Source organism: Nomascus leucogenys, chromosome 21 (genome assembly GCF_006542625.1).
Source record: "Nomascus leucogenys isolate Asia chromosome 21, Asia_NLE_v1, whole genome shotgun sequence".
NCBI classification, from domain to species: domain Eukaryota; kingdom Metazoa; phylum Chordata; class Mammalia; order Primates; family Hylobatidae; genus Nomascus; species Nomascus leucogenys.
Window position 1 is genome coordinate 64,793,460 of NC_044401.1, and position 12,457 is coordinate 64,805,916.

The 12,457-nt window shown below is 36.3% G+C and overlaps 1 protein-coding gene across 7 annotated transcripts in view; it reads right to left on the reverse strand.

Moving 5' to 3' along the window:
• CHL1 (cell adhesion molecule L1 like) overlaps window positions 1-12,457 on the reverse strand; it is a 213,561-nt gene that overhangs the window by 16,510 nt on the left and 184,594 nt on the right. For all 7 annotated transcript variants that reach the window (XM_030801701.1, XM_030801697.1, XM_030801699.1 and 4 more), the window contains 7 exons: window positions 10,728-10,829; window positions 10,336-10,533; window positions 9,121-9,191; window positions 3,598-3,820; window positions 2,270-2,385; window positions 1,930-2,134; window positions 1,285-1,407 (listed from right to left, as the gene is read on the reverse strand). In XM_030801701.1, coding sequence (XP_030657561.1) covers window positions 1,285-1,407; window positions 1,930-2,134; window positions 2,270-2,385; window positions 3,598-3,820; window positions 9,121-9,191; window positions 10,336-10,533; window positions 10,728-10,829 — 1,038 coding nt within the window. The remainder of the gene's footprint in view (window positions 1-1,284; window positions 1,408-1,929; window positions 2,135-2,269; window positions 2,386-3,597; window positions 3,821-9,120; window positions 9,192-10,335; window positions 10,534-10,727; window positions 10,830-12,457) is intronic.

A 12,457-nucleotide genomic window follows, 5' to 3' on the forward strand; every position in this document is an offset into this window, starting at 1 on the left:
TCACCGTGTTAGCCAGGATTGTCTCAATCTCCTGACCTCGTGATCCACCCGCCTCGGCCTCCCACTTAACACTTATTTTACTACTTGACTCTGTGTGAGTATACTCTATGTACATCAATTCCCTCATTCATAAAATAGTGATAGTACATATCTAATAGATTTCTTATTTTAATGGCACAATGCAAAGAGATACACTTAGTATTGATCCTGCTACTTAGCAAGCACTCAAAAGTGCTAAAGTCTACTTCTGTTGGGATTATGCCTGTATGTATTTAAACATACGTGCTAATTTCAGCAGAAACCATCAGAAACTAAAGCAAATACGTGACCTGGATTGCTGGAAGTCTTGAGCTGATGCGGAAGTAGCACAACAGGACTATGATCAAGTTGACTTGTAAGCAGTGTATGCTGGGTCTCTGTATTTCTGGTGTTTTGGGAATTGATGCCTTGAAAGCCTAAAATTTTCATGATGGGAGGTTGCTAAAATTTTCTATAATGTCAATCCCCTAATTTCCATTTTGAGATGATGCTTAAACTTAAGGACTGTTCAAGATGGGAGGCGCTACTATTAAAAATGACCTGATTTCATCTAAACACATTCACATTACTCTAGTTGCACAGCAGCATCTGGGCAGAGCCCATTCTGAGTAATGATCCAAAGACAATTATTTAGTCCTCTCAATATCATCTCCATGAAACAGCGAGCAACCCATAGAGATTTGATAAACACAAGTATATTTAGGATTGAGTCTGGGAGCATACATCTGAGGCAGAAGAGGTAGTGTGCAAGGTACCTGTGCTTTGAATCTCTATCACATCACTCAATAACTCTTTTGCATGTTTCCTACTTCTCCAAACATCTTATATATAAACATTAAGCCCGTGTTTTGTGTACCCATCAGCACACTGCTTTTTTTCTAAAACAGGTAAGCAAACCTTTCAGTAAAGGACCAGATGGGAAACATTTAGCCTTTGTAGGCAATGTAGTCTCTGTTGAGATGACTCAACTTTGCCACTCCAGGGAGAAAGGAGCTGGAGACATATATAAATAAGTGGACATGGCCATGTCGTCATAAAACTTTATTCCTAAAAACAGGCAGCAGGCTGAATTTGGCCTGCAAGCCAGTTTACTATACTCTGTACCCTAGCCCTGGGCTACAAGGAAGAACGGCAGCTTACAAACCATGGCCTTAAGTGATCATTAGACTCCCAACCTAGCAAACAGAATATTCAACCAAAAAATGAAATATTAACAAGTTAACTCCAATTCAAATTTCTACTTACTTATCTGATATTGCAAAAGATAGCCAGTTAAGTTTCCATTTAATTTCTTAGGTAGTCCCCAAGATAAAGTGGCAGTGTCTTTATCGACTTTGATGACCTTGAGAAAAGTTGGCCGTTCAGGTACTAGAAAACACAAGTCCAAAAATAAACTCACATAAGTTAGAAAAATTCAAAAAAGCCTTATTATATTATAAACTTTATAGAAATTGACAAGCTAACTCATCTGAAGTAAATATTAATTAACTACTAATAAGGAATAATGTTTATTTTATTTATTTATTTTTTGAGACAGAGTCTAACTCTGTGGCCCAGGCTAGATGGATTGCTGTAGCCCGATCTCGGCACATTGCAACCTCCGCCTCCCGGGTTCAAGTGATTCTCCTGCCTCAGTCTCCCGAGTAGCTGGGACTACAGGCATGCACTACCACATCTGGATAATTTTTGTAGTTTTGATAGAGACAGGATTTCATCATGTTGGCCAAGCTGGTTTGGAACTCCTGACTTCAAGTGATCCATCTGCCTTGGCCTCCCAAAGTGCTGGGATTCACAGGCATGAGCCACTGTGCCTGGCCATAAGGAAGAATGTTTACTATGGCCATGGATCACCTCCATTTTTGACATGACTCTACATCATTATCCTCTCACCTCCTTCTGGTGTTTGAAATACATAAGGCTCGCTTTCAGGACCAGCTCCTTTAGAGTTATAGGCTAAGACTGTTAAATGAAATTCACTAAAGGCATCTAAGGAAGGAACCATTCCAGAGTTTCTTTGTCCTGAAAATCTTAGAATGTTCACTTCTTTGGGATGTGTTCTTCCATCCAACAGACTTTTTGTTTTCCACCAATTTATCTGCAATAAAAACAAAAATCTTTTAATATATCCATTGTGGTGGCAGATTCTCTTTGGCTTCTTCTGAAATCAGTTCTTATTTATTCTCAGGAAAGATATCAATTCAACAAGAAGAGGAAAAACCATGATAAAAACCTGATAGCCTTTCAGACGTCCATGTACTCTGTCCTTTGGAATTGTTGACCAGGTAACTTTAACTAATGTACTGTTTATAACGTCCACCCCATGGATCACTGGAGCTGTATCAGGATCTGTTAATCGTATAAGATTGATTAGTTTTCAATAACCTGCAAATGTGATTATTAGGATCCTTTTCAAAAATTTTCATAATGTTTCTTCTGGAGAAAGCATTTTTGTGAAATTCACTCCAAATGGAACCCAAAGAGTTTCTCAGATAGATAAGTTTATCAGCCCAAATAGATTGCCCAAAGAAGAGGATAGCCTGTATCACACTGAGAAACGAAGCCCTCCAGATAGATACGATGTGGGTAAATAAAACCAGAAACTATTCTGTGGGCATCTTGCCTTTGAAAGCAAGTGAATTAAACTAGTAATAGAAACAAAATTGGTTGGGAATTTTGTTAATCAAATATTAATAACAGCTAACATTTGAGCATATGCTATGTTCTAAGGGACTTACCTAAATTGGTTCATACAACCCTGTGAAGAGGATATTATCTCTGTCCTATAGGAGTTCTTACTACAGAGGAATAAGCCAAATACAGAGCAGTCAAGACTAATACTATCTTAATTCACATGTGATATGTGTTTTGTGTGCTTTTGTTTGGGTAGAAGAATTTAGACAGCAGGTGAGTAATGAGTTGGCTATTTCTCATTCTCAACCTTCTTCCATTTTTGGATCAAATTATTCCTTTAGATGCTGGAAAGGCAATGAGAATAACCCCTAATATTATTCACGGTATTGGCAATACAGAATGCAGTGTGTTTTTTCTTCTTCCAATAACCTATTTGCAGCAGTTACTATGGCATCAGAAGGTGTGTGTGCATATAATTCTACATATAAATCTGGGTATATACCTCATCAGTATTAGGAAAGCTCCAGACATGCCACTGAAGCCCAGGGCATGATAGCAAGTGGCTCGTAGGGGATCCTTGACAAGTAAGGGCAAAGGGCAAATGTACTTGAAAATCTTATGAGAGTTATGCTGCTTGAAATGATTGCAGTGATAATTCCAGGTCTTCCATTTTAAATGTAGAAAGAGCTTTATAGGAAACTGAATAAAATGGAAACCTTCAACATACTTCCTTTGTACTCTATACGATCAACTGTCCTATAATCAATCCTAAGATAGAAGTCATGTGTTATAGTTCTTTTTATCTCCCACGGCTAGTACATCCTCTTTGCATGCAGTAGTTGTTCACAAATATTTGTTGATTGAGGTACAATATATTTGAGAGCAACAGTTACTGACGTGCTTAGCAGTTTTAGGTGCATCACTTACAGTCTTCTCCAGAATAGAGAGTCACTGACTGAGGTTCAGGCCCAGATCCTAGTTGATTGATAGCTTGGACCTTGACATCATAAGGGGCATAGACAGCAGGCGTCATCACCCGCAATGTGTGGTTTGTGACTGTTTCTTCTTCCCACTCCACTGGGGCTCCCTGTGGCTTCCAGGTCACTCTGTACTCTAGGCCTGGTCCATTCTGCTCCATGGATTTCAAAGGCTAAAACAGAAGGCAAGACTCGTTTAGTCTGATCACAGATGTGTGGACTCAGAGATGATGGTGAATCACCCTAAGTGGAATAAGGAACAATGTAATGAAATGATCATTTGTTGAAAGATCTTAAATCCCCCTTCTTGGTTTAGAGACAGTTGTGAAAAAGTTTTGTCATCATATGAGCTTAAGTATGAAAATTAATCCCTTAACTCCCCAAGTAATGCGAAGCCTACACATCAGATGCCTGGATTATGTCCTTATGGTAAAGTCTAAGTTTTTACACATGAAGGAAGTTACAAAGAAATTCCACAAAGTGTTTTAGCTTTTTGCTTATGCTTTCTGCTATATTCCAACTTTTCATTTTCAAAGAACAGGCTGAAATAAAAAATAATATGGCCACAAATTCTTTGGTTGTGAATGGGATTCTCCCATGGCTTTTTGAAGAGAATTCTTTCTTGCACCTGGTTCTATCCTTCTCCATTTTTCTTCTATAAGAAGAGAGAGATTATGTAAATATTTTTGGAGATATGAATGTTCATACTTTCATGCAAAGAAACAGTAACTCCTCTTTCTAATTAATTTCCCAGCTCCTTGACCATTCTTTATTTTTCTTTAAGAAAAAATGCCTCCCTCACCCACTTTATTTTGCTCCATAGAAATATTTGGAGGAATAACATTTTTTCTTTTTTCTTGAGATGGAGTTTCACTCTTGCTGCCTAGGCTGGAGTGCAGTGGTGTGATCTCAGCTCACCGCAACCTCCATCTCCCGGGTGCAAGCGATTGTCCTTCCTCAGCCTCCGGAGTAGCTGGGATTACAGGCATGCACCACCACGCCCGGCTAATTTTGTATTTTTAGTAGAGACAGGGTTTCTCCATGTTGGTCAGGCTGGTCTCGAACTCCCAACCTCAGGTGATCCGCCTGCCTCAGCCTCCCAAAGTGCTGGGATTATAGGCATGGGCCACAGCACCCGGCCTGGAGGAATAATTTCTAGTATGGGAAATTGTTTATTTCCACTTTAGTTTTTAATTGAGCAACACTTTAATTTAAAAACAATAATGTGGTTTAAACTGCCTGTTTAATTTCAAAGATAATGGGATTATACATTGAAATGAACCAGTTATATAAAATATGTTTAAAATATGATTTTAATCCTAAATTTAAGGTGAGTGAGTCAACAATGTCATACATAGTGTTCTTACAGAATCTATAATCCTTCTCAACTTAATCTAATTTACCAAAACACTTATTAGAGGCATTGGTTGGAATTAAGTTGAAAGCACAGTGACATATCAGCAAAATAATTTTAAGTGTATTCCTATTCCAAGGTGAATAAACTAAACTAACTGGGAGAAAAAAAAATCAAAACAAAATGAAAACTTTCTGAGATTTTCTGCAGACCTTGTTAATACTTGGATTCATTGGAAAGTTTTGCTCCAAGATATTTTCGAGTGTGAAATGGATATAAATTCACCAGGGGGCTTTAGCATTGTCCCAGTGAATCAGGCCATGAGCTTGCAGTGCCGTACTGCAATCTGGAATGATAGTTTTCTTCAGTCTCTACTGACAATAAGTGTGTGCAAATAATATTATTCATTTCACACATTTTGCTCCAAAGAAAGGAGTTAAATTTAATAAAGTTCTCTGACAAATTTTAAATAAATAATAAACCGTAACACTTTAAACAAAAATATTTTAGCTGTATTATTGGCATTTTTAGTACCCGGGAACCCAAATAAACAGCCTGAATGCTTTATATTTGACTTTAAGGCAATGCCTATCGAACCTCAGATATTTCCAAAATAATCTCTTCAAGAAAGAACAGAAGGAGCAAGGGCAGAGTAAGCAGGAAGGCCACCAGCCTTCCCTTCCCTCTGCCTCTCGTGAAGTAGCCCACGAGGAAGGAGGCTCTAGAAAAGAGGTTCTTAACTTGGGGTGTAGGAATCGCTAGATGGGGTATATGTGTATCCTTTAAAGGATCTGAGAAACCAATGATATTGTTAGTATGACTTTTTGTGTATAATTTTCTAGAAAAAGAGCCTGTATGTCCAACACAGTTTCAAAGAGATCTATGAACCAAGCAAGGTTATAATTATTAATCTAGAAAACAGAAAGACTGCTGTCTGGCCTTGATTCCATTTTTTAAAAAATTGTTGAACATTTTTATTTTTAATTGAGAAATAAAAATTGTATATACTTATTATGTACAACATGTTTTGAAATATGTATACATTGTGGAGTGGCTAAATTGAGCTACTCAAAATATATGTTGCTTCTTATACTTATTTTTTATGATGAGAACACTTAAAACCTAGTCTCTCAACAATTTTCAAGAATACAATACATTGTTATCTACTATAGTCATTATGGTATACAATATTTCACTTAATTCCACTTAATTTCATTTTAAAGCCAGTAGGTCTTCTTATTATACTTGTATTATAAATAATAAAACCTAGATCCATTAGGAGTTAACTACCTTGGATGTGATTATATAACCAGGTAATTAAAGATGTTCCTGTTTCCCAACATTAGTGGGGTTTTGGGCTTTTGGTTTTGTTTTTGGTGTCCTTTAAGTTTGAAATGTGTTATTTTACTGAGCAAAGTTAAAAATTCACATACATATGCTTAAGAACAATGGAAACTCTCAAGCAAAAATTATCCTGGTATAGGTATTTAACTGATGAGGTTGCAGTAGACTCTTTTGTCCTGTTTTGCGAGTAGAACATTACGATGTTCGAACACTCAAAATATGAGTGAGTCATGACCCACTTAATATATGAAAAGTGAATGTTTGAAGGTAATGCTAACTAAAAAGCCTAGTTCTACCATTAAGTTAAATTGTAATGTTACTTTAAATTGAATCATGTTTAATGTTAAATATAAAACATAAACAAAGAAACAAAAATTAGGAATGTCCAGTCTGTTCCTAGTGCTCATCTTCATTGTCAGTTCTTTTGGGAAAGGTCAGTTTTTTTTTTTAATTATGTCTCTCTGACCCATTATTATGTAGATAGGAATTATTTTGAGTACATCTCTGGAGGGGGTCTGGTAATTCATTCACAATACTATCTGATTGTGAAACTGGGAAAAACCTGGAGTCTAACTTCTTTCTATAGGATGATCCATACAGAACGATACTCAGTGAATGAATGTTCTTAAACTTCACTGGCTGTGTCAGCAGTGATTAGATCTCTGACACATCAAGATAATAGGAGACACCATGGGACATATTGGGAATGTAACTGTCAGCCTAGATCCAAATCCTGTGACTACTTCCTTCCTCTAGTCAATTAATTACTAAATTACATATCATTTGCTCCTCAAAGACAAATTATAAATGCTCTTTTTTTTTTTGAGACAGAGTCTCACTCTGTCACCCAGGCTGGAGTGCAGTGGCATGATCTCAACTCACTGTAACCTCCACCTCCTGGGTTCAAGCGATTTTTCTGCCTCAGCCTCCCAAGTAGCAGGGATTACAGGCATACACCACCACACCTGGCTAATTTTTATATTTTTAGTAGAGATGCGGTTTCACCATATTGTCCAGGCTGGTCTCAAACTCCTGATCTTGTGATCTGCCCGCCTTGGCCTCCCAAAGTACTGGGATTATAGGCATGAGCCACAGCACCTGGCCACAGATGCTTTCTTAGTACAGTCTCATTCTTACAAGAAGAGAGCATTAATAATCAATCTTGCGTATCTTCAGTGTACTAAAAAATGACTTATGAGTGAGAAGAGTAATCAAAAAGACTGAAGATTTCTGGCCTTTTTTCCATATTACTCAGCCCAGTGCATCTGGGTGAGGTCATTAAACTCTGAGATTCCCAGTTTCTCTGTATGACCTACAAGACTGACACCATCATGGACCACAGCCCTCCCAAAGGAGTAGTGAGGATTAATGAGCTAATGTTAATGGAACATGATGTGCTTCTCTGAGGAACTGACCAGCAAATACACAATATTACTGATATCTAACCAACTATATTATCTACTTTATGAAAATTTCTATGGAACTTAAGGGAGGATAATACAGATATGCCCTAAAAGACTAACATCATTTTAGACTGTAAATTAAGTAATTATCAAGACAATGTGGTAGTAACTATTTATAACCACACATTCAAGGAAAGAAATAATATTATTGAATATATTTCATTTCTATGTATTACCTTTTAAAAAAAGTTTTTTCCACATCTTAAACTTGTAAAACTTAATTTCACTGAAGTGGAAATAAAGAGCTAACTTTGATCTAGAAAATATTGACTAAATATTTTGCAGGTATGGGCCATGTGATTGTGTAATGAGTACAAAGACCAACATATGAGGAAAAAAGCAAACTAAACTTTGTGCACTTTAAAATTCTTCCAAGAAATATACCTGGAATGAGTTGTGGAAATAAATTAGTATATTTTGGCATACATTAAAAAGGTTCTATGCTTACACAAAATTTTATAAATTCAATGTTGGAGGCCTACTACTCATCAGAATGGTTGAATGATAATTTCCTTTTAGGTAGGCCAACATACTGGTCATGAAATACATCCAAGTAGTAGAGGGAAAATAAAATTCCCCACTGTTACAGAAGGAATTTGGAAATGACCCTAGAATAATTAAAATTATCTGGGTAGATGTACATTTTTATGCAAAATTCAAATGGTGAAGTCTATTTAATAACATTTAACAGAGATATGTAAAAGAGGAAAAAGTGAGGTTTGGAGTCCAAAGATCCTCATATATAAATCCTAGCTTTGTGGATTTCTGGTTGTGTGGTGATGGGCAAGACATTCATTATCCTGGATGCCATCTCCAGATCTAGAATAAGGCGTTCATGATGCTTTCTTCACAAGATCATCCTCAGAATTATTAGAAAGGAGAATACAAAATGTCTACTGGTGTTTAATGAGTAGTGAATATTCTTTGGGGTGTCATCAGTTTAATATACATAATATCTAGTAGATCATACTAAATTAATTAAAGATTTTCAGTATTTTTTGAATGGAAGAGAATCTAGAATATTGTTAATTAAATTATTAATAATTTGAAACTTTTGGTAATGTATTACAACTAAATCAATCTGTATAATCTTCCCTAAATTGTTGACCAGTGTTAAACTCGATTTCGTAACATCATTTTAATCACAATGATCTTTAAAATTTATGATGATGATGACTCACAAGTTCATTTCATTTCCAAATCTTATCTTTGTTCTTAAAAAAATATTGTGCTATCATTGTAGTTAGCATGCAGACCTAAGAGGATGAGAAAAGAGCACAAAGAAATACATAACATATTAAGAAATACACACCTCCCACTTTATAATCATTTCCTTGGGTTGAGAGGCTTGAACCCTTATGTTTTGTGGATTCCTATCTGGAGCTGAAAAATTAAAAACATTAACATTATTTTTCCTTTTAACCCATAGGTAAGTCATCATATCACAACTCCTGCCCCCAAAAAACACAGACAATTAAATAAGTTCGATTGTACTTAATAATTTATATCTGGTCCAGTTCCTAAAAAGATTTAAGGTAGATTTTAAATATGTATTTTATTTAAAAGAGTAAAATAGTCTTCTTGGAGTGAAATAATTATTACCCAGTGGAGAGTAGATGGTTTACTATATATGTCTTAATTTTGAATCTGGTTTAAAAATTTTTTAAACTGCTTTTTAAAATTCGGAACCTGCTTTTTAAAAAAATTTATTTTAATTTAAGCCTGCTCTATTTTTTTCTATTAGAATTGTCTTTAGAAACATATGTTGTGAATATTTGCCTTTAGAAGAATAAAATAAACACCATGTATTAATATCAGCAGCCAAGTTTTAAGGACATCAAAATGAACAAAACCTGTAAAGTAGTCATGAATATTTTTAGATGGATTCGTTTTATTAGAAATAGCTAAATGTGGCGTTTAGGGCAAAGGTTGACATACACTAAAATCACACAAGTATTAATTTCTATCTGATTCTGTTATAACCTTCACTTGCTTTTTCTCAGTCCAAAGAGGAAATTATGTCCTAGAGTATTTATTTTAGCCAAGGAAAAATAAAATATCGTGCTATGACCATATTGATGATCAATAACAATTCAGTAATACAAATTTTAGCACAGTCACCCTTGAGATTTTTTCAAAAGCATCTTGGAAATTTAGATTGACAATGAAACACAAGAAAAAACACTGAATGCATAAAAATTAATAATGTTAGATGCATATATATTGAGCTTAAATTTAGAACTTACTTGGTAACTGGTTAAACTTGGTATTTAGTCATCAGAAATTACTGAAAGTAATGTTTTTTTTTCATATATCACTCCCCTAATTTCCCGCTTTTATCAAACTCGTATGTAACACTTCTGAGACTCACATGCTTTGAATATTTTGTGTGCTGTTTACGGAACTGTTAACACTATTTGGAGAAATCTAAAATCCTACATTACTCTATCAATCTTTTTTTTTTAGATGTTCAAAGATGGGGACAAACAAACATTTTGTTAGAAACCTGATGTGAGAACCTGCATACCTGCTGGTGGTGTTTCATGATGGTCTGACGGCTGGCTAGGTTGACTTCTCCCTACTTCATTCACGGCTATGACCCTGAACTGGTATCTCACAAATGGAGCCAAAGGTAAGATAACTGTGGTTTTCTTTCCTTGGACTCTGGTCAGTTCCTCCCACCTTCCAGGCTCTTCTTTGTTTCCTTCAAATTCAACAATATACTCTGGTAGTATAAACAGGGAAAAAAATATTAGAATGTATGGAGTATGGATAAGTTATACCAAAATTTATACCCAATATTAAAAGTTCAAAAGGATGTTATAAGAAGAATAATCCACTAAGGGTGGTTAAAAAATGACTTCACTATTAACTTTGACTATCTAGAGTAATGAAAACAGTTATCCCAAGTCTTCCTACCGCTAATATTGCTATTGTGGTCAGCTCCAGCTTCCCAGGTCAGCCGAACACTCCTGTTCTGTCTTTCAGACAAGTGAAGGTTTTCTGGTGGATCCGGAACATCTAATTAATAAAGGAAGGGAAAATGTAGATAACTGCCTTTGTTCACCTGATTCCCTTCCTCAGACACATTGCCAGCTACCCGGAGACAGAGGAGGTACCACCCTCTTAGGGACCTGGGAAGCACCCCTGCCCCCCGCCCTACATATGGAAGGGAAAGGTGGAGTTTCAAGGGTAATTCAGGCACCTAGCTAGCCCTAAGAAGTGAATAAACAACTTGGTAAGAACGGAGGTAATAGTAGCTTTAAACACTAGCCAAGGAAGCTAGAATCACAGGGATGTTTGGTTCTCCTATAGAAACTGAAGATAACATTTTAATATATGTCTCTAAGCTGTTTTTCTGGAACCCAGACTCTCACCAAATAAATTTGCTGGCACGGAGACCTCAGATAAGGGGAAACTGAAGTCTGAGCTCTGACCATCATTTTTTGTAAATTTCTTCCTGAGGGCCTAAAGGGAGCCACATCCACAAGCCAGAGCTAATATTCTTTTTGGCTGACTCCCAATTTTAAAACAAAACTTCTCTTCCTTAACCAATTGCAAATGAGAAAATCTTTGAATCCACCTATGACCTGTAAGCCATGCCCCATCTCCACTTCAAGATAGCTCACCCTTTTAGGCATAAACCAATGTGTAACCTCAATGTATTAATTTACTATTTTGCCTGTAGCATTTGCTTTCCTGAAATTTACTCCTGCTTTTAAATACCCTCACCTGCAAGCCACTGGGGAGGTTGGGACTTAAGCATGAGCTGACCTGCAGATAAACGTCTTCCTTTCTCCCACTGCAAACCTCAGTATAGATACCTGGTCTTACTGCACTGGGTAGGTGGACCCCAGTTTGGTTCCATAAAAACCCTTCTTTTCTGTGCCCATTCTCCACTATGTTCAATAGCATCAGCCTGTGGGGTCTGGGGTTCTTTGTAAAATGCGGCATCTTCACATGTACTCCCCAATGGACCATATTACCTCCCTCTTCTCTGATTACAGTCTCAAGGAGTTATCCTTGACGAGGGACATCAGAATTCTTTTAGGAGTAGTTAATAACAGTGAAAATTCCTAGGCCCTATTTCTGGCTTACCGAGGAAGGTGGGCCCAGGAATCTGCATTTGCAAACAAGTTCCTTGCATGGTGACTAGGTATACCCAAGTTTGAGAAATACGATGTATCTCAAACGAATCATTTCTATTTGTCCAGTCCATATTTGTTTACGTGCCTGATTCATCTCCAAGAATAGGGGTCATATTTTATTAAGCTTTGAATTGCCCACAGTGCCTCACTCGTAAATGTTTTGTAACTAAATAAATCAGTGAAAAAAGATATTATTACTTCAATCATGTGTATAATTATTATATTAAAGCAATAAAAATTAGGTCTTATGGTTATAGGAAAAGAGAACATGAGCTCTGCTTTCTTTCCTGCAACTGTGTTGGATTTTTATCATTACTGATAACAATGAATTTTCATTATAGCAACTTTGATACCCTCTTAACCTGGAGTTCTCAAAAGGAGTAGGAAGGCAGTTTATATCAGAACAGGGAGATTTGGCATTGTTAAATGTTGTGACAGAAACTGGAAAATTAAGTAAGTAAATGATCACAAATTTTTGAGTACTAAAGAAAATGAAAATTT